Source organism: Balaenoptera physalus (assembly GCF_965194825.1).
Source record: "Balaenoptera physalus genome assembly, chromosome: 11".
NCBI classification, from domain to species: domain Eukaryota; kingdom Metazoa; phylum Chordata; class Mammalia; order Artiodactyla; family Balaenopteridae; genus Balaenoptera; species Balaenoptera physalus.
The window spans coordinates 40,413,756-40,437,397 of record NC_138896.1 but is presented as its reverse complement, the minus strand read 5'-3'; the positions used below and the strand labels follow the sequence as shown (position 1 = coordinate 40,437,397).

Sequence of the window (23,642 nt, the reverse complement as noted above, 5' to 3'; positions counted from 1 at the left end):
AACCGGCTGTTCAGATGGCATCCTAGACAGCCCATTTATGTCCTCAAGTCACTCCTCAACCCCAAAAGGGAGTAAAGAGAAAGAAAAATCAAGCCATGAACAACTGCCGCCTCATCTAAAGGACAGGACTGTTTAGTACGGAAGAGCTCTAAATGAGCAAGAATGGCATGTAGACAGATGGAAAAGGTATTTCATTTGGCACAGATGTAAATGTGTAGACCTGCTGGGTATAGTACAAACACATTATATCTGTTTTTTGAAACTGTTAATTTCCCATCTTCAATACTATGGTATTTCTTCACCAATAAAAGGCAATTACTATATAAACCATTTGGAAAACCCAGCAGGATGGAGGCTCTCTAGATTCAATGTCTAAGACTGTATATACCATGGTGATTAGGCAGAAGGAACAGCAAGTCTGTCGCTGGAGGAGCAGCAAGGGTGCTACCATGATGGGTGAAGCACGGTGATCAAGAGAGAGGAGTGAGAGATGAGGTGCCAGAGGAAGCCAGATCACAGGCCACTCTAAGGCTTAGAAGGCCTTCGAGTGACATCATCTGACCAGGTTTTTAAAACAGGATCATTCTGCCTGCTGTGCTGAAAATAAACTTAAAGGGGTAAAAGAGTACAGGGGGGACCAGAGGAATTGAGGTGAGAGGTGACGGTGGCTTGGACCAAGGTGGTAAAGATAGAGATGGTGAGAAGTGGTTAGATTCTGCATATATGTATTTTGAAGGTAGACCCAACAGAATTGGCTGATGAACTAAATATTGGGTGTGAGAAAAGAAAGAAATCAAGGATGACTCTTAGTTTTTTGAGTTAAGCAACTGGAAGGATGGAGGTGACATTTACTGAGATGGAGAAGACTGCTGGAGGAGCAGCAGTCTTGGGAGAAGATAATGGGATCACAAGTTGAGTTTTATACATCTTAAGTTTCAGACGCCTACTGGACATCCCAATGGAAATACCAAATAGGCAGGTTAAGGAGAGCTGTGGTTGGGGATGGATGGGTCATCCATCCACCCATCCACCAACCTACCTACCCACTAACCCAACCACCCACCTACTATATTTAAATCCTTGAGATTGGATGGGACCACCAAGGAGTAGGTGAGAGACAAGGAAAGAAAAGACAAAGAACTGAACTTCAGGACATTCAGCCTTCAGGGAGGAATCAGCAGACAACTCAGATGGAGGAGAAAAATCAGAAAAGTGTTGAGTCCTGGAAGCCTAGTAGAAAAAGTTATTCAAGCCTTTTTCTCAACAGTATTCTGTTCCCAGTCTTTTTTTTTTTTATAAATTTATTTATTTATTTTTGTATGCGTTAGGTCTTCGTTGCTGCTCACGGGCTTTCTCTAGTTGCGGCGAGCGGGGGCTACTCTTCGTTGCAGTGCGCGGGCTTCTCATGTTGCAGAGCACGGACTCTAGGCGTGTGGGCTTCAGTAGTTGTGGCACGCAGGCTCAGTAGTTGTGGCGCACGGGCTTAGTTGCTCCGCGGTATGTGGGATCTTCCCAGACCAGGGCTCGAACCCATATCCCCTGCATTGGCAGGCGGCTTCTTCTTCTTTTTTTTTAAATAAATTTATTTATTTATTTATTTATTTTTGGCTGTGTTGGGTCTTCGTTTCTGTGCGAGGGCTTTCTCCAGTTGCGGCGAGCGGGGGCCACTCTTCATCACAGTGCGCGGGCCTCTCACTGTCGTGGCCTCTCCCGTTGCGGAGCACAGGCTCCAGACACGCAGGCTCAGTAGTTGTGGCTCACGGGCCTAGCTGCTCCGCGGCATGTGGGATCTTCCCAGACCAGGGCACGAACCCGTGTCCCCTGCATTGGCAGGCGGATTCTTAACCACTGCGCCACCAGGGAAGCCCCTGTTCCCAGTCTTTGATTCTTCCCGCTGAGGCGCTAGACATCATGGACAAGCCATCCCTGCTGCATGTTGTCTGAATTCATGTCTCACAGAAACTATGAGATAACGTGATTATTCTTGTTTTAGGTTTTGTGAGGCAGCAATAAGTAACTAACAGTTTCTAAATACACAACTGTGTCAGCATCACCAATAAAAGAGTTCACATAAATCCATCCAACTGCAATACTCTTTAGTTCTCAGGGAGATTAGCACATTTGACGATTCTTCATGGATTACTTCTATTCATACTCCTTTAAGGATTAATCTAGTCATCTGGAAACAGTAAACTGTCTTGATGATCTCCATGTGAACCAACCCTTGCCCCAATAACATTATCTTCATCAATCATTCTAATTTAAATTAAAAAAAAAAATTCTTCGAAGAGCAAGATCAAGTCTCAAGGCTAAAAAAAAGCAAAAATAAAAACAAAAAATGTAACTGAAGTTTTGTCATCTGCCCCCAGAGATGGCTTTGCTTTCATTTCCTTGCACCCAAGAAGACAATACAGAACAAAATTTCAGCAATGCTAATTTTAATCTTTCTGAACCCAAATATATCCCCTTAGAATTCCTTGGGGGATTATGACTATGCCATTAAGCACTTTAAATACTGACTTTTCCAACTGCTTGATCTCTTCACGTTTCTGCCCAGACTCTGGGGTAGTAAAAAACTAAAAAAAGTTTAGATAAAACAAAATTTCCCAGGGGCTTCCTTCCAGTCCAACTTCATTCCCCCAAGGCTATTTATTTACTTATATGATCATTCTCTCTCCAGTGACTTTTTTTTTTTTTAAAGCTAATTTATTTATTTATTTATGGCTGTGTTGGGTCTTCGTTTCTGTGCGAAGGGCTTTCTCTAGCCGCGGCAAGTGGGGGCCACTCTTCATCGCGGTGCGCGGGCCTCTCACCATCGCGGCCTCTCTTGTTGAGGAGCACAAGCTCCAGACGCACAGGCTCAGCAATTGTGGCTCACGGGCCCAGCTGCTCTGCGGCATGTGGGATCTTCCCAGACCAGGGCTCGAACCCGTGTCCCCTGCATTGGCAGGCAGATTCTCAACCACTGTGCCACCAGGGAAGCCCCCAGTGACTTTATTTATTTATATTTTTTTGGCCATGCCACGCAGCACATGGGATTTCAGTTCCCCGACCAGGGATTGAACGCGTGTCCCTGCAGTGGAAGTGTGGAGTCCTAACCAACCAATCCATTACTCCAGTGGGGTTATTTAAAATAAGGAAAAAGGGGGGTGGGGAGGGAGGAGGAAGAGAGTTTTCCTTTAAAGAAGAATTTCAGCTTAAAAAAAAAAAAAAGAATTAGAAAATCACTGTTCTTCAGTCTCTGCTCTTATATCTGATTTGGTAAGGTTCAGCAGTAGATGCTAAAACTGTTAGTTGAAAGACTGCTGGGGGCTTCCCTGGTGGCACAGTGGTTAAGAATCCACCTGCCAATGCAGGGGACACGGGTTCAAGCTCTGGTCCGGGAAGATCCCACATGCCGCGGAGCAACTAAGCCCGTGTGCCACAACTACTGAAGCCCGCATGCCTAGAGCCTGTGCTCCGCAACAAGAGAAGCCTCTGCGATGAGAAGCCGGCGCACCACCACGAAGAGTAGCCCCTGCTCTCCGCAACTAGAGAGAGCCCATGCGTGTAGCAACAAAGACCCAACGCAGCCAAAAATAAATAAGTTTTAAAAAAAAAAGAAATGTTGGGTTGTTGGGAGACAAGAGACTCATATAGCCTGGAAGAACTGTTCAACAGATTACTTAACCAATTTTGCTGCATAAGGAGAAGTGTACTTCTACAATGGAGACACTGTCAGTTATTACCTGATCAAACGTTTTATCACGAATGGCAAAGCAACCTGACATTATGTGCCTCATGACATTAAGTATTAGGAAGTACATGACATCACCTATGCAGCAACTTGTCAAAAATGCTTACCCTAAATCTAATCAAGCCTCTAGACGTGTGCTATTCAATATGGTAGCCACTATCCACATGTAGCTACTGAACTTAAAATATGCCTAGTATGACTAAGGAACTGAATTTTAAATTTTATTTAATTTTCATTAATTTAAATAGGCATATATGGCTAGTGGCTACCACACTGAACACTGCAGATATAGAACACTTCCATCACTTCAGAATATTCCACTGGACAACACTGCTCTAGACTAAGTTGCTGGAAATACAGAGGATAAGGAAATAAGTTAAAAGACACCTGGAAGAAACAATCAAACAAAACCATAATATGAGACATTCTATCAGACAATGATCCTGGACTCTTTTAAAAAGTCAGCATCATGGTGAGCAGGGTGTGAAAAGGCTGAGATTATGGTTCTATTTATTGTATAAATATATCTATATCATATAGCCTGAAAAGACATACCTCCAATTGTAATGTGTGAGGAAACAAACAGATATAATAGACATTTCAGGATAGTTGGGGACATTTGAATACGGAGTAAATATTAGACGATGTTATGGAATTATTATGATTTTCTTAGGTGCGACAATGGTATATAGTTATGTAGGGGACTGGCCTTATCCTAAAGAGATGCATGCTAAATAAAGAACAGAACTTAGAGGTAGTGTGCCATGATAGCTACAACTTATTTTCAAATGGAATGGCAAAAAATAGGGTATGGATATAAACACAGAGAGATAAAGCAAATATGCAACAAGTCAACAGATATTATACCTAGAAGAAGGTATACAGTGTTTGTTTCACTCTTTTAAAGTATCACTTACATGTTTGTAAAATTTCTTAATTAAATAGTTGGAGAAAAAATAATCAGCCAAGGAACTATGGTAACATACCATCATCTTTGTACTGTCTGGCTTTTCATTCTGCTAGGAGCATGTATTACTTTTATAATCAGAAAAATGGTGAGCTGAAGTAGTCACCAGCTTAATTACTTAAGTAATCAAACTGGCTACACTAATAGCATCACTAAATGCTAGAGTGAGCACTTAAAAGCCCTCAGAATAAGAGTCCTGTTCAGATTATATTGTTTCTATTCTTAATATTAAAATTTTTGCAAATAGCTCTAATGGAAATTCCTAGTCAAAAACACTTGTGTAGGACTTCCCTGGTGGTGCAGTGCCACCTGCCAATGCAGGGGACACGGGTTCAATCCCTGGTCCAGGAAGATCCCACATGCCGCAGAGCAACTAAACCCATGCACCACAACTACTGAGCCTGCGCACCACAACTACTGAAGCCCATGCGCCTAGAGCCTCTGCTCCGCAACGAGAAGCCACTGCAATGAGAAGCCCACGCACTGCAACGAAGAGTAGCCCCCACTCGCCCCAACTAAAGAAACCCCATGCGCAGCAACGAAGACCCAACACAGCCAAAAATAAAATAAATAAATAAATAATAAACTTTAAAAAAAAGCACCTGTGTATTTAAACAAGGTCAATAACATAAATATGTAATAACATTTTGAATAACACTTTTCATAAAGCCAAGAGTATCCATTAAGTATTTTTACAAAAGCTGAAATGACAGTCACTAAAAATTCTCAATCATTTTAAGGTTGACTCCAGAAGTCATCGTGGAAGTAACCTAGGAGTAGCCATTTACCATTCTGAGGCAGCCTAGGAGCAGAGAGGAGTACTCCTCTGAAAGGAGAGAGAGGCCTCCCTTGCTCTGGGGCCAGAGTTGAATTACATTCTCGGTCATGTGAGCACAGAGCAAAAACTGAGCACAGGGATTATCACAGCTGCCTCAGCCAAGCCCTTCACTGGAGGCAGTGTCTATGCCAAGGTCTCCTTTCATCCCTGAACTGTAACTGAGAGGAAAGGCCCTTTCTAAGTTCTCAGCTGCCAGAAACAGGAGATTCAATACGGATTTACTTAAGGGCCTTTGCCAGAGATCCACGGGATTCAATCTGTACTCTAACATAAAACGGCCTCACACCAACGGTCTTCCATCTAAGACATGGTATGTTTTCTCTGATCATTTTATATATTCAAAATGACTTTTTCTAAGGAAAAGCTCTTAACTTCTTTTGCTATATTTTTGTGTATATGCTTTTCTAGGACCACAGAATAAACATGTTGCCACACACAAACATGTATCCCCATGTTAGGTAAACAAAGGCTTTCCTGAAATGTTTTACCACTGAGCCACATTTCCCATTAAATTCTTAAAAAAGAATAAATTACCAGAATAAGATAATTAAATATAATGCATTAAGAGACATGATTCTTACATTTTATAATGCTTTGACCAAAGAAGCTAAAAATATCTATCTTTTTACCAAGTAAAAATAAAGACATGGTAGTACTTATAAAAACACCATTTTTCTTGGGGAAAATGGCATCCATCATTGTTGTACTTCATGGTTTCCGCCTGAAGACTTTCACTGTAGGTGGCAAATGATAAGTGTTTAAGCTTATTTTCTTCCGAACTTTTTATTTTGAAAAATTTTAACCATAGAAAAATCCTCTGCCTATTTTTGAAGCAATTTTTAAAAATTTATTATTATTAATTTTTTGGCACATGGCTTGTGGGATCCTAGTTCCCTGGCTGGTATTGAACCCTGCAGTGGAAGCACAGAATCCAAATCACTGGACCACCAGGGAATTCCCTTAAATCAATTTTAAAGATAAATCTATAGGTGCATATAACATACATGTACATTATTATTAATAATTCATATTCACGTGGTTTTTAAATTCCTTAAAAATTAAATAATAGAAATTCAGAAAATGCTACCTAAATAAAGCCTGCTTTTCAACAAACAAATGGGGTTGGTTTGTGATCTCTCTTGATTTACAGTAATTTACATCTGGATATATTTTCTCATATTAACATTTCTATTAAACAATGCAATATTCCCAAGGTTAAAAACCTTTATTTGCCTTCATTTATCATTTAGGAGACTAAAAAATAAAACTATCTTCTTCCAAGAGCTTGGAGCTTCTCAGTTTACAGTTCAAAATAAAGTAAAAATCTGCAAAACAGATCATCCACCTAATTAAGAACACATCTTTTGGTTGTTTTCCATTATGAGCCTTTTAGTACTACTACTGCTGTTGTTTTAATCTACTAGGCATATATTATTTGACTGACATTTTAAAAACGAATTTTAAAAATTAGTTGCTTATGTTGAAAGATCAGGGGATCTCACATAAGAATCCAGCTTTCGGGGCTTCCCTGGTGGCGCAGTGGTTAAGAATCCCCCTGCCAATGCAGGGGACATAGGTTCGAGCCCTGGTCCGGGAAGATCCCACATGCCGCGGAGCAACTAAGCCCGTGCGCCACAACTATTGAGCCTGCGCTCTAGAGCCCACGAGCCACAGCTACTGAAGCCCGCGGGCCTAGACCCCGTGCTCCGCAACAAGAGAAGCCACCGCAGTGAGAAGCCTGCTCACTGCAACAAAGAGTGGCCCCCGCTCACCGCAACTAGAGAAAGCCCACACGTAGCAACGAAGACCCAACGCAGCCAAAAATAAAATAAATTTATAAAAATATATATATATAAAAAAAAAAAATCCAGCTTTCATGCTTCTCTTAAAACATCAGAGTCAAACTGCGTCTTAATTGCCACATGAAAACTACCGGCTAGGCCTGAAGAGGACCGTCTCTGGTCTAGGGTAGGCTCTCCCCACTTTACCAGAGCTACACCCACCGTCAACTGCCTGACTGCTTCCCTACAAGCTTATGAGCTGGAGACCCTTGGTCTACATTACTTCCCCCTGTTTTATTTATCATGTTGAAATGACTGAAATTATTCTTAATATATTATGATATATATTTTGTGGTTAAAGTTCTAAATTAAAAAAAAATTAACGTATTTCACTAATAAATTCTGTGATACACTATCCCCACCTTCCATTCATAACTGCTTAGGCTGGGCCAAAAAGTAAAGATGAAAATACAACACAGTCACACAGAGCCTTCACTTTATTCTCCACTCCAAACAGAGTCAAACACTATGAGCTAAAAAAAGGCTGACAAAACTGTGTTTCAAATTATTCCCAAGTAGTCACAGGCTTTTCTTTTTTTTTAATCTTTTTTTTTTCATTTTCATTTTCATTTATTTATTTATTTATGGCTGTGTTGGGTCTTCGTTTCTGTGCGAGGGCTTTCTCTAGTTGCAGCAAGTGGGGGCCACTCTTCATCGCGGTGCGCAGGCCGCTCACTATCATGGTCTCTCGTTGCGGAGCACAGGCTCCAGACGCGCAGGCTCAGTAATTGTGGCTCACGGGCCTAGTTGCTCCGCGGCACGTGGGATCTTCCCAGACCAGGGCTCGAACCCATGTCCCCTGCATTGGCAGGCAGATTCTCAACCACTGCGCCACCAGGGAAGCCCAGTCACAAGCTTTTCAAATGTTCTACTTGTATATAACAAGAGACATGAAACACTGTTTCCCTGTCAGAGACAGTTCTGAGATACCAACGGGAGCCTTCTGGTTGCTATGTTACATAAAAAAGAGAGTACAAACTTTTTTTTTTTTTTTTTGCAGGGACAGGGAACACATAGTACAGGAATTGGGATAAGAAGATACAGATTTTAAAAATAAAGTTCACTATGGCATTTTCCATGTTCTTATCTGAAAATACAAATGAGACCAAGAAGGGTTACAATAAATTCTTGATAGGCTGACATAAATAAGATTAGTAAGGCTAGAGATAATCAGGAAGCAGTTCTGGGCTCAAGGCAACCATGATCCTTGATACTATATTAAAGCATCTAGATGTTCAAAAAACTATCTTAAATGAAGGTGAATTCAGTCAAACATGCTGTGAAATGTTTACGTAAGACAGTGTATCAAAAACTTGATGGAATTCCCCCCTGGCGGCCCAATGGTTAAGACACCACGCTTCCACTTCAGGCAGCGCAGGTTCGATCCCTGGTCAGGGAAATATAAGAAGCCATGAGCTGCACAGCGAGGCCAAAACAAAACAAAAAAACCCAAAAACTTGAGGGAGGGCAGCAAGGTACAGGGAAGTTTAAAGCGACATCACTGACTTGAAAAAATTTCCATGATGGTGAATTTATGTGGCAAAGCAACAGGTGGTAAGAGACAAAGGAGCAGCAGAGAAGTGTGATATTAGGACACAAGTGAGGAAGTCAGAGAACAAGTTCCTTTTTTAAAGCTAGGCCTATGTCACAGGTTAATTATCAGGCTGCCTACAAAAACTTTATAATTTATATGCTAGAAACGGATATGGATATGGACCTTGTCCAGACATGAGGCAGCAGATAAAAGGAACTGGCATTTGGCCACACTCTCAGTTATCACTGGCTACATTTCTCTAAAGGCAGAAGGTAGCCATTTTTGTCACCCTTGAAGAGAATCCAGTTGAAGTTTGCACATAATTTTTTCCTGTTTCTGTTTTCAGATGTACTGTATCTTTGTGATAACATTCTTGGTTTGGCTGAGGTGAGAATGGATGAAAGAAATGGAAACACAACAGTTTAACAGAAGACAGAACAGTTTCAGATCCAGCTTCTCTTTCTTCCCTGTCAGCCAGCAGTTTTACCTTTCCCATTGAATTAGCAAGAAAGAACAGCTCTGAAAACCACACAAAGAAGTGCTTTTCTTTTTTATTACTGAGAGAGCATCACATGGCTGGCTCATACTAGCCTTTGCTAGAGATGCACTGTTACCAAGGCCCATGGCCAGTCCTGGGAGAAAGCCTCATCCCTTTGAGGGGTCACTACAATAGGACTTTAACTAGAAGCAGCTGAAAAATGGAAGCCAGTTTCCAAAAGGGAATATTTCAGCCCTTTAAAGACTTTGGTTTTTTTTTTGATGTGGACCATTTTTAAAGTCTTTACTGAATTTGTTACAATATTGTTTCTGTTTTATGTTTTGGTTTTTTTGGCCGAGAGGCACGTGGGATCTTAGCTCCCTGACTAGGGGTAGAACCCACACCCCCTGCATTGGAAAGTGAAGTCTTAACCACTGGACTGCCACGGAAGTTCAGCCCTTTAAATGTGACTGGTAATGTTTCAAGTGCTACAGATTTATCTGTTTCTGAGATTCAGCCAATATGCTAAACGTTTTAAGCTGGGTTGAACAAAGCTTCAGAACAGGTTGAGTTTTATGGTATCTGCGACTGACAATGCCATGATAAACTACTTAATAACCTCATTCCATCCACGTTTATACAGAAAATTTTTCTAGTAACAAATATATGTTCAATGTAGAAAACTTGATAATCTAAGAGCTAACCCAAAGATAACCACTGTGAACATCTGATGGGCATTCTTTCAAAGCATTAGGAGTGTGGGTGCTAAGACTAGATGTTCTGGATTCAAATCTTACCTTGAGCACTTGAGCACATTCAGCTGGGCACAATTTGTCCTGGCGTGCCAGGACAAATTACTTGATCTCACTGAATCTCAACCCATAAAATGTAGATAATAACAGTTCCTACCTCATTGGATCTGGTGAGGAAATGAGGCGACATATGCAAAACCCTTAAACACAGCTTGGCACATAGTAAGTGTACAAGTAGTGTTATCTGTTCTTTCTGTACAAATAGACACACATATTTCTTCCCCACTAAATGGTTTTCTATCATAAATACTGTTTCATAACCTGCTTTGATCACTTAGGAATGTGCTGCAAATATTTTCCTGTGTTATTAAATATCTTTTTACTACATACACAGGACCATTGGTACAGCTGCTGCAGGCAGTACTTAAGCACAGGCTGTCATGTTTTATAGCACATGACCTTGCCACTCTGAGCTCAGTTAGAGGAATAAGAAACCAGCAACTGATGCAAAGGTAAAGCAGACATCTTCAAAATGGCTAGAAACTGATGTGGCCTGGCAGCTCTAAAGGTTGTAAGTAGGCAAAACCAATCAAGTCCTCTCTTAGGAAGGCTGAATGTGAGATACACAGACAGAGTGAGTCAACAGACAGGTTAGTGATACACAAGGGAGGAAAAACACCAAACAAAAAGTGGTAAGCTGGGACTTCCCTGGTGGCGCAGTGGTTGAGAATCTGCCTGCCAATTCAGGGGACACGGGTTCGAGCCCTGGTCTGGGAAGATCCCACATGCCGCGGAGCAACTAAGCCCGTGCACCACAACTACTGAGCCCACGTGCTACAGCTACTGAGCCTGCGCTCTAGAGCCTATGTGCCACAACTACTGAGCCCTCGCACCTAGAGCCCGTGCTCTGCAACAAGAAAAGCCACCGCTATGAGAAGCCCGTGCACCGCAATGAAGAGTAGCCCCCGCTCGCTGCAACTAGAGAAAGCCCGTGTGCAGCAATGAAGACCCAACGCAGCCGGAAAAAAAAAAAAAAAAAAAGTGGTAAGCAGAAGCCGGGAGGCTAAGAAGACATTAGAAAGGCAGCGCTCCACAGTGGAAGAGAGGGGCTGGGCCTCTGGTATGGTGACCAGGCTCTTGAGCTACAGTGCATTCCCACCATCCATCTACCCACTGCGAGCAAGGCCTGCCTGTGCTCTGTGACCTAAGTTTCCAGTTCTGCACAGCCTGGCTGGGCAGCTGCTGTGATACTGCCATATTCTTCTCCCTCAATTAACTGAGGGACCTGTAGATGTTATGTCTACTCCTGACAACCCAAAAGGGCCTACCTCAACTGCATTTATGTGGCTGCTCTAGCGGTCACGCCAAAAACTGCAACACTTATTTTGTTCAGCACTTGTTATGTGTTAAGCACTGGGGATTCAACAGTGAGCAAGAAAGAATGGTACCTGGCTACACAGAGTGTAAAGTCTAGCACAGAAGACAACTAGACAAGTGATATGAATAAAACATGATAAATACAATGCTAGAAGTACAGACTGCAATGGAAACACATACGGAGAACAAGTCTGCAGGGAGGAATCATGAAGACTACATGGAGGAAGAGACCTTCAGGGTGAAGCACAAAGTTAGCCTAGTGTGCCAGATACTACAGATGGCTCACTCAGTACCCACCACCACCCACGTGGATTCCATGACCGCTAGCCAGACTTGTGAAGTTACAGTCTCGACTGAGCTGCAGTGAACTGGATCGGCCTTTCCTAACAGGCCACCCCTGAGTCCTGGCCTCATTTAACAGGAAAGGTGAAGGAGACCAGACATATTTTATGATTTTGTAATGTTTAAAAGAATTTGGCCTATTAGATGGTAACCTCGACTCTGAAAGTATAACTGAATAACTTATTTCTGACTTGTGATTTTAAGTTGAAAATCTTAGTAAGTTTATATACATTATGGGAATATTTAATATTCATCTTATTTATAAGTTTAATACATGACATTCACAGGACTTTTTGCTGAAGAGCCTCATAAGATTTTCATTTTTTTAAAGTCAGACAACTGACATTCTTTAAAAAACAATCAAATTAATTAAATTTATAAATGTAATTTGAAACATCTAAAAGTCTTCAATGAACTGGCCTAGGCATTATCCAAAGGCCCCTTAAAAATGACATTATCCAAAGCCCCCTTAAAAATCTCCTATGCTTATAAATATAGCAATCAGATCTGCAAGCATTAGGAAAGAACAAAGTTTTTGAATGTGTGCTTTTAAAAAGTCATAACATTTTGAGGGCTTCCCTGGTGGTGCAGTGGTTGAGAATCTGCCTGCCAATGCAGGGGACACGGGTTCGAGCCCTGGTCTGGGAAGATCCCATATGCCGCGGAGCAACTGGGCCCGTGAGCCACAACTACTGAGCCTGAGCGTCTGGAGCCTCTGCTCCGCAACAAGAGAGGCCGCAATAGTGAGAGGCCCACGCACCGCGATGAAGAGTGGCCCCCACTCGCCGCAACTGGAGAAAGCCCTCACACAGAAACGAAGACCCAACACAGCCAAAAATAAAAATAATAAATAAATTAAAAAATTTTAAAAAAAAGTCATAACATTTTGAAAACATTTTGAAAACATTTGAAAAACATTAAATAAACCCCTGAACAGTGGTTTCTGCTTCCAAAAGTTACCCTTCAAGGACAATAAAAAACATCTACCTACATCCTCTCTGATTCAAGTCTTATTCTCTGTTGATAGACGTGGAATTAGAAAAGCCACCCCCTCCATTTTATTTTGATGTAAGCCACGGAAATGTTTGTCTTTATAATGACACATTTCTCTAATTTATACTGTTTGTACGAATACTTGGTTTATTTGGTACCTTATTCTTTATCCTCTCAATAATGCTGGAATAAAGAACAGGGTATGGTATGACTCTTGACTGGAGAGTAAAAAATTTGCTCAAAGTCAGGCAGGATTCTTCAGGGCTGAGAATGGCAGGCAGGGTTTAATTTCAAGCTTGGGATTCCCTTTAAGACAGGAGGTAGGTAAGATATTGACCATATGAAAAGTATGCTTTAATTATCTGTGCTGCATTGTTCACCTTCTCATGTCCCAACTCCACTTTATTCTCCACTCTATTCCCCCTTTTACCTACTGAAGGATGGTATGTAATTTCCAGGAAACAAAAGGGTAACCCTATATCCTTTTCAACTCCCCCACCGTACTTCCTATTGCAATCATCTAGTTTTCTACATCTTAGTTGCACTTATATAACCCAAGGACAATTCGACTGTAGCACTAAACGAAACAACAGTAACAACAACGGGTATAAGTTTTCCTGAGACAGATGCCAAATCCAAATGTGCTCTACAGAGGTAAAGCTGTCACACTTCCCCCAAAACTTCTAAACCAGGCAGCAAGTTTTGCCCAAGGTCTCTGAACTTTTTCCTTCCTCTCTATTCTAGAACCATCAGTCTATTTCAGGTCTTCCAACAACCTGTCTGAATCCACAGAGCCGCAATAACTCTGTCAAACATCACTTTTGCCTTAGGTGCCTCTGAACTCACAGAAGCCAACTGGATTGAAATCAAAATTATGTAGCTTAGGTCCACCAACTGGCCCTACCGCACTTATTTGAATAGTCAAACCTTTGAGATCCTCCAGAAAGAACTCTGATAATTTCCAATTGGGGTATTTCTCCAGGACTTTTATGTTCCATCTGCCATAGAAGCATGTGTTAATTACTTTCTATTCACCCAGCTGTGTACTAGGCACAAGAAGGGAGGATTTAAAACAGGAAATATAATCTTTGTCCTCAGAGGTTAAAATCTAGTTATAGATACCCAGATATATGATAAAATGAGAGTGGCACGAGTCATCATAAGTTTGCAGGACTTCAGAGCAAGGAAAGAATTCCTTGGGTATTCCAAAGTAAAATTAGTCTAAGAAGACTTCAGCAAGGGCTTGACCAAAAAAAATTGCAGAATTTAGACTTTCTCTAAGCTCTACTTTATGTCCTTAGAATCAGTCTTAAGTCCCTTCTGGAACAAGGAAATGGATCTAAAAAGCCCTATGTAGCCAAGGCAAGTAAATGGGGGTGGTAAAACTTACACCACTGAGTTAGGACTCCTAAACGAGATTAGCATAAGCAGAGCAGGGCATGGTATTGCTACAAGAGGCTATGGAGAAACATTAGCTCCTTCTTCCTGGTTTTGAATTGCAACTTGTTTCTCAGTTTCCCCAACAAAATTGTAAGCCCTTGAAGTAAGGGAACCAAGATTTGACTTCTGACTGTTTATTCTGGAGTATCTAGTAAGATATACGGGGCATGGCCCAAGAACTCAATACATATATGTTGAATATCATGTGACCAAATAAAAAAGAAGATACTATTGTCTCTCAAGGTGCACCATTAACAACTTCTGGCTAACAGAACTATTGCTTTAGCCACTGCTCTACTGCCAGGACCCAGGGAGCATAGGAGAACAAGGGCTGCCTCCTCCTCACCCAAAGGTTAATGAGAATAAGCCATTAATACCAATACTGCTTACTCCTCTTATTTCTTAGGGCTGATGAACTATTTGATTCTTGATCTTCTGCCACAGGTAACAGAGGCAGTGTGGGAAGAGATCCATAGGAAATCACAAAGGACTGTCTGGTATAATCAGATACGGTCACTACTATGAGCCCTCCCCTTGCACAGAGTGCCTGATAAACATCACCATGTCACAACCTGATTGCCCCCTGAATCAAGGAGGCATGTGGTAACTGCTAAGTGCTTTCTTTCTGTGATCATGAGTCTGTTCATTCAGTGAGTGGTGATAAATTAAAGAACTACACAGACATGACAGGTTCATGATGACAAGGTACAGTCGTGCCCTTTGTTTACAGTGCATACCTCCTCACAGACTTCACGGACTGCTGCCACACTTGGCTCCTCCTCGGGCTCCATGCCTCCTCCAGGGACAATCCATCGGTCTGGATGGCGACTACTGCTCACGAGTAGCACCTGAAAGTCACAGAGGTCACGTGGGTAGTTAAAAACTCAAAAAGACACATTCATACAAATTCAGAGTTTAAACACCACAAAAAAATACCTAAGATCCATTCTTTGTTGATACCTCTCCAAATCACTTCTTGAAAAGTAGCTTTCATTTCTGTATGAAAAAGCAGACAATCTGCCTAGTAAAAGCAGAAGGGCATCTGAACCAGTGGCCATTATGTGTTCCCCCCTCAGACTTTCACTCAGTTGTCCAATCTATCCTCTCCTTTGTTCATTTCTCTAAAGCCCTTTGAACACACAGCTGACAAAGACACTCAAATAAACACAAAAAACAAAGATTGTCACTGATGAGCCTGTGAGTGCTATGAAGAGCTGGCCTTGGCCCTAGTTGGCACCACAGTCCCAACTTTCCCTCCAAGGTTCTCACTCCTGTGTGCCCCAGTTCCTGCTCCATCAGATAGCCATAAGCCGATACTACACATCACTCTAAGCTCTAAGTATGCGCTGAGAACCTAGCTCTCTCACAGACATGAGGACTAGAAAGATTTCTTTTCGTCATTCTTTCAGCTGAGATAAAACTGGAATTCTTTTACTAGGAAACTTTATCAAGAAATGACATTTAATGGCCATCATTAAAATGTCTACAAATAATAAATGCTGGAGAGGATGTGGAGAAAAGGGAACCCTCTTAAACTGTTGGTGGGAATGTAAATTGGTGCAGCCACTATGGAAAACAGTATGGAGGTTCCTCAAAAAACTAAAAATAGTGTTGCCATATGATCCAGCAATCCCACTCCTGGACATACACCCAGACAAAACTAAAAAGATACATGCACCCCTATGTTCACAGCAGCACTATTTGCAATAGCCAAAACAAGGAAACAATCTAAATGTCCATCAACAGATGAATGGATAAAGAAGAGGTGGTACATATATATACAATGGAATACTACTCAGCCGTAAAAAAGAATGAAATAATGCTATTTGCAGCAACATGGATGGACCTAGAGATTATCATACTTAGCGAAGTAAGTCAGAAAGAAAGACAAATACCATATGACATCACCTATAGTGGAATCTCAAATGTGACCCAAATGAACATATCTATGAAACAGAAACAGACTCACAGACAGAGAGAACAGACTTGTGGTTGCCAAGGGCGGGGTGGGGGGGAGCAGTGGCAGAGGGAAGGATTGGGAGTTTGGGACTAGCAGATGCAAACTAGTATATATAGGATGGATAAACAACAAGGTCGTACTGTATAGCACAGGGAACTATATTCAATATCATGTGATAAACCATAATGAAAAAGAATATGAAAAAGAATATATATATAACTGAGTCACTTTGCTGTACAGCAGAAATTAACACAACATTGTAAGCAACTATACTGCAATAAAATTAATTTTAAAAAAAGAAATGAAAAGAAACCAAACAAACACAAAATATTGATACAGAATATAGGTTACTAATTCAAACTTAACCAGTATTGGAGTCATGGTTGAAATAAAATCTAGAATTTCCCTAGTTTCTTTTCCTTAACCCTCTCTAGGACAGATGCTAAATAAAGTTAGCTTTACTCCTCATTTGGAGGTAGCATTGGGTTGGCATTATTTCCAAAACTAAAGGAATCCTCAATTGCTCCCTAAACAATCACTTTTTGATGATATCTTTTGGGTCTCAGGCCCTATTCCAAACCGTATTCCCCACCCACTCCTCCACTCCCCAGCACTTAACTTCTACTCTGCAGTCATCTTTGTTGCCTGAAAGAAATCACTCCTTCCTCTCTGGCGCTCACAGATCCCACCACTAACTTCCAGTTACCTACCTTCCAGCATTCTCTCTCCCACTTAAGGTCTCTGCAACTATGAGCCCTTGGAAATTCTACCTTTTTCTTCATCTTTAATCCCTTTCCTTCTTGCCATGATAGATTCTCCTGATGCTCTTCTACAAAATCTATGATCTGCAGACTTAGAGGGGACCACAAGATATAAGAAGGAAATCCATGAATCCATATACAGTCACCAATATATAGCCCATGGACTGAGAAAATAATGTCTTAAACTTACAAACACTATTTTAAAAAAATATATATAAACTCTGATTTGATTAATACAACATGGAATAGCTTAAAATAATATAAAATCCACAGTAGTTTTAGGTTGGCGTGTATATATATTTAATCAAGGGATATTAAAAGTACTATGTGGGGGCTTCCCTGGTGGAGCAGTGGTTGAGAATCTGCCTGCTAATGCAGGGGACACGGGTTCGAGCCCTGGTCTGGGAGGATCCCACATGCCGCGGAGCAACTGGGCCTGTGAGCCACAACTGCTGAGCCTGCGCATCTGGAGCCTGTGGGGAGGGGCTGCGTTAGTGAGAGGCCCGCGCACCGCGATGAAGAGTGGCTCCCGCACCACGATGAAGAGTGGCCCCCGCTTGCCGCAACTAGAGAAAGCCCTCGCACGAAACGAAGACCTAACACAGCTATAAATAAATAAATAAATAAATAAAAAGAGTAAAAAAAAAAAAAGTACTATGTGAGGGAATTCCCTGGCGGTCCAGTGGTTAGGACTCGGCACTTTCACTGCAGTGGCCTGGGTTCAATCCCTGGCTGAGGAACTAAGAGCCCACAAGCCAAGAGGTGCGGCCAAATAATTAATTTTTTATGTGGAGGTTTCATGAAATTATGCTTTTAAATAAGAGTCTTTGTTGGACTCCTACTTCATGCCATATATAAAAATTAACTCATAGTGGACCAACAACCTAAACGTAAGAGCTAAAACTATAAACAGGGGTAAATCTTAATGACCCTGGATTTGGTAACATAGGCCAAATTCTTAGACATGACAACAAAAGCCTGAGAAACAAAACCAAAAAATTTTTGATAAATTAGACTTCATCAAAATTAAAAACTTCTGTGCATCGAAGGACATTATCAAGGATGTGAAAAGACAACCTACAGAATGGAAGAAAATATTTGCAAATCATCTGATAAGGGTCCAGTATCCAAAATATATAAAGAACTCATACAACTCAAAGACAAAATGACAAACAGCATTTCTCCAAAGAAGATATACAAATAGCCAACAGGCACATGAAAAGATGATCAACACCATTAGTCACTAGAGAAGTACAAAGAAAAACCACCATGAGATACCACTTAACACCCACTAGAATGGTTACAATTTTTAAATAATAAGTACTGACAAGGATGTAGAGAAACAGGAACCTTCATACACTGCTGGTAGGAATGTAAAATAGTTTAGGCACTGTGGAAGTTAGGCTGTTCCTCAAAAAGTTAAACATAAAATTACCATATGATCTAGCAACTCCACTCCCAGGTATACGCCATACCCCAAAGAATTGAAAATGGGTACCCTAACACTTGGATACAAATGCTCCTAGCAGCATTATTCACAATAACCAAAAAGCACAAATAATTCAAATGTCCAACAACGGATGAATGGATAAACAAAACATGGCACATACATACAAGGATTAGTTTTCAGCCATAAAAAGGAACATAAATGTTACGCTTGAGAACATTATGGTAAGTGAAAGCCAGACTCAAAAAGTCACATATTGTATAATTCCACTTATATAAAATATGCAGAATAGGTAAATCCATAGAGACAGAAAGGAGATTGGTGGTTGCCAGGGACTGGAGGAAGGGAAGAATAGGGAGTAACTGCTTAATGGATACAGGTTTTATTTTGGAATGATGAAAATGTTTTGAAACTAGACATAAGTGGTGGTTGCTAAATGCCACGGACTTACTTTAAAATGGTTAATGTTATGTGAACTTCAGCTCAATAAAATAAAACTAGTTTTAAGATCACAGTAATTTTTTAAAAGCTAAAGTAGTCGGTGCCATCACTATCTTCTTCAGAGTCTACACTCCAGAGGAGTGGCCTCTCAGGTTACCCTTAGTTTTACTATATTAAATCATTTCCATAAAAGAAAAAGGGGATCACTGCCGTACCCATTCTCCTCGATAACTGTGGCCAATCTTACATTTTCAAAAATTCCTTATCAAAAGAAAAATAAACCCAAATATAATCATCTTTGTTAATTCAAGCCAAAAAGTTTTTTAAAAGTCCTCCAAAGACTCTCTAGGCAATGGCATTTAAGTCATATCTATCTAATCTGTAAGGGATATTCAAGAAGAAAAAGTAGAAAAATGGGTTAATCCTTCACTGATTTGCTATATAAATAACAACATGTAGTCTTTCTTCCTAGAGATTTCCCACTTCTTGGCAAAGTGTTTACCAGCCATTCTAAACCTAAGCATTTGCTTCAAAGGCTGACTAGGGCCATCCAATTAGGTTATAGTCCAAATGAAAGACCTTTAAAGGGACATCTCAAAGCTAAAGCAAAGAAAAGAAAACTTGTACCACAGAGTATAATTTAATTTCTAAATATCAGTAAATGTGAAATATTAATGAGTAAATCTAGCCAGTGTTATTGCTTTGTACATTCAAAGCATGACTATATGAGGTAAGACTACATATAACACTGCAGCTGGAGGAAGCGAGCTGCATTACTTTGTAGTCATACTTCAAAGCAAACACTATTACCAGCAAATAGTTCTTCTCCTCAGTAAGTTTCCTTGACAATCCATTGAAAATTTACTGCAAAAACCAAAACAAAATATTCTTTATTTTAGCCAGAGGGTTTACTCCCTCCTACCTTATAAAACAGTAAGTGGTGTTCTGGTCAGTAAATTCTTATTCTGAAGCTTGATTTTTAAATACAAATTATCTAAAAAGAAATAAATGGCAAAGCTCCTAAGCGATTCTGAAAATGACACACTAAGAAAAAAAAATTTGTCATTTATTTAGCAAATATTCATTAGGCATTACAATGAGCCAGGAACAGGAGATGCAGAGGTTAGAACTTCTGCAATTTTGAGGCAGATCAAACTGGGGGACTAGCCAACCAAGTGTATCAGACCTTTTGTGAAGCTCTTTTCATCAAGATAGGTGATATCCCTGCAGAGATGGATAAACGAACCCACAGAACACACCCATCCATATATGAACTCTTGGATTCATGACACAGGTGGTCCTCCTGGGACAACTTAGTATCCTCATGGACACAGAAAAATCATTATATTGATTAGGGACAAGGGTGTAGTGAAAAAATAAAGAAATGTGGGGAGAATTACATAAAGGGGTTCAGCTAAAACAGTAATGTTTTATTTCTTTTTTCTTTTTCTTTTTTTTGCCCGCAGCACGCAGCTTGCGGGATCTTAGTTCCCCGATCAGGGACTGAACCCAGGCCACTGCAGTGAAAGCACCGAGTCATAACCACTGGACCGCCAGGGAATTCTCAGTAATTTTTAAATTAATTAATTAATTAATTTGGCTTTGTTGGGTCTTCATTGCTGTGCACGGGCTTTTCTCTAGTTGCAGCGAGCAGGGGCTACTCTTCGTTGCAGTGCGTGGGCTTCTCGTTGCGGTGGCTTCTCTTGTTGCAGAGCACAGGCTCTAGGCTCACGGGCTTCAGTAGTTGTGGCAGTGGGCTCCGTAGTTGTGGCTCGCAGGCTCTAGAGCGCAGGCTCAGTAGTTGTGGCGCACGGGCTTAGTTGCTCTGCAGCATGTGGGATCTTCCCAGACCAGGGCTCGAACCCACGTCCCCGGCATTGGCAGGTGGATTCTTAACCACTGCACCACTAGGGAAGCCCAATGTTTTATTTTTTAGGTTTTAAAAAATTGCTTTAAAATTGTTTAATACAAATTTTCAAAAGAATATAAAAGAAAGCCATAGTCCCCGACCTAGAGAAACTGATTAACTAGTGGACAGAGGACAAAAAAAAAAAAAGAGTACTAATACAGGGTGAGGAGTGCTATGGTTGAGGTATGCACAGGATACCACAATGACATTCGAAAGAGACACCTAACCCAGGTTGGCAGGGAGTTGGTAGGGGGATGGTAAGGGAAGGTTTCTTAAAGGAAGAGACTTGAGTTGAATCCAAGTTCAAGGACACTCATTCAACAAAAAATCATCAGAAGCCTACTGTATGGCCCTGTGCTTAGGATACAAAGCAAGGCAGATACAGCGTCAGCTCTTGAGAAATTTAAAGTTCAATGGATGAGGGACTTCCCTGGTGGCGCAGTGGTTAAGAATCCACCTGCCAATGCAGGGGACATGGGTTCGATCCCTGGTCCAGGAAGATCCCACATGCCGCAGAACAACTAAGCCCGTGCGCCACAACTACTGAGGCTGCGCTCTAGAGCCCGTGAGCCACAACTACTGAGCCCGCATGCTGCAACTACAGAAGCCCACGCACCTAGAGCCCATGCTCCCCAACAAGAGAAGCCACTGCAATGAGAAGCCTGCGCACCACAACAAAGAATAGCCCCTGCTCGCCGCAACTAGAGAAAGCCTGCGCGCAGCAACGAAGACCCAACGCAGCCAATAAATAAATAAAGTTCAATGGATGAGACCGACAAGAAGTCAGGTGACCGATTATATTTCAGTGACTGTGCTACAGACCATAATGTTCACTAGATATTTCATGTTCTTGCCTACAGCACCCAGCCTCCCCTTGCTGTTAGGTGGGACCATTTGACTAGTTTTGCGTAATGAAATATGAGCAGAAGGGACACATGTCACTTTTGGGCTGAGACAGGGAGAAGCCCATCCAGTCTCCATCCTCCTCTGTCACAGTGCCCAAGAACAAAGTGAGTTCCAGCTGGTGTAGCTACAAGCCTGAACCCCTTGAATGGAAGAGAGTTCCTGTGTGGAGCAGAGCCTCTGCAAACCCATGATTGATAAGCATCATTACAAGTAATAAAACTCTGTTGTGTTAAAACAAACAGTGAGATTTCAGGATAAATGTTACAGCAATATAACCTAGTTGATCCTGATTAAGAGTGTGAAAGATCAGTGAAAGGTCTAAGGACTGGTTCCGTTGATTGCCTCATACTTAAGCATAGTGCCTGACCCATATAGGTGGCCAATAAATGTTTGATGAGCAAATGAAAGAATGGACCATTGACTGAGGGAACAAACTGCTTTAAAAAAGGAATGCAGAGAGCATACAGACAAGGTTAAAGAGGGAGGCTGAACAAAAAGGCAGGGGTCCAATTATAAAGAGTTTGGATCGAAACCTGAAGGCAATGGGTAAGTCACTGAGGTTGTCAGAAGAAATGACATAACCCAATTTGGGTTTTAGAAAGGTCACTCTGACTTGGGCTGTATATGGGCAGACCTGCAGAAATACATTTCTGCAGTTGATTCAAAGAAAGAACGAGGGCAAAAGTGGGAGTTGGAAGGAAGGGACAGATTTCCAGATATACAGAAGGGAAGAGTCCACAGGACCAGGTGACTGACAGGATGCAGGCCAGGTCAATGGTGGAGCTGCCCTCCAAGGAGAATGTGGAAGGGTGGGGGGAGGAAGGAACCACAGGGAAGCTGTCCTCCGAACATATGAATTTGAGAGTTCAATAAGATGTCTAACGGATATTTCTAGTAGATAATCATATAAATGTTGGACAGGCACTAAAAAGAGGGGAAGAGACAAACACAAGGGAGAAAATGTGCATTTGCAAAGCTCTAGCTGGAGGAGCTATTCCCATTCCCCCTACTTACCTTCCACTCCCCGTGGTGTCCAGCAAGTTTCCAATCTCACTGCCAACAGTATAGTAGGGGTAGATATATTCTAGGTATTCCAAGTTAAAGTTCTGGAAATATTTTTCTTAAAAAATCAATTATCTATGGTGATAATCTACAACATGGAAAATCCTGATTAGCAAGCTATATATCTTAGGCGCATTACTAAGTTCCAGAAAATTGCAGGCAGTAACGCACCTAACATAATCTCATTTCCAACAACGCAATGCCCCTGGCATTCGACAGCCCCTTAACAATGCCATTACTGCCAGACAGCTCTGCTGGTAGCCCAGATGGCACAAGGGCTGCACCCTATCAGATGTGTGACATGCCCTGCAAACTGCTTTTACAGTTAAGCCCATTCTAACCGTTTATGTGTCCCTTCTTAGAAATAAGACTTCCCTGGTGGCGCAGTGGATAAGAATCCGTCTGCCAATGCAGGGGACACGGGTTTGAGCCCTGGTCCGGGAAGAGCCTACATGTTGCGGAGCAACTAAGCCCGTGCACCACAGCTACTGAGCCCGCGTGCCTAGAGCCCATGCTCCACAACAAGAGAAGCCCGTGCACCGCAACGAAGAGTAGCCCCCGCTTGCCGCAAGTAGAGAAAGCCCACGCTCAGCAATGAAGACCCAACGCAGCCAAAAAATAAATTAATTAATTACTTAAAAAAAAAATCCATAATAGTGAATAATTATCTGCACTTGTTCGGATTCCAGATAAATTTACCTTTTTTTTTGGCTGCGTTCTCTGGCTCGCGGGATCTTAGCTCTCCGACCAGGGATTGAACCCGTGTCCCTTGCAGTGGAAGCGTGGAGTCCTAACCACTGGACTGCCAGGGAATTCCCCAAATTTACCATTTTTTTAACAGAATGTTTTAAAGAACAG

At 41.5% G+C, this 23,642-nt stretch overlaps 1 protein-coding gene across 2 annotated transcripts in view; it reads right to left on the bottom strand.

Annotated features, from left to right (window-relative positions):
* NUDT3 (nudix hydrolase 3) overlaps positions 1–23,642 on the bottom strand; it is a 117,395-nt gene that overhangs the window by 30,102 nt on the left and 63,651 nt on the right. For both annotated transcript variants that reach the window (XM_082415077.1, XM_082415078.1), the window contains one exon: positions 15,036–15,146. In XM_082415077.1, the coding sequence (XP_082271203.1) occupies positions 15,036–15,146 (111 nt within the window). The remainder of the gene's footprint in view (positions 1–15,035; positions 15,147–23,642) is intronic.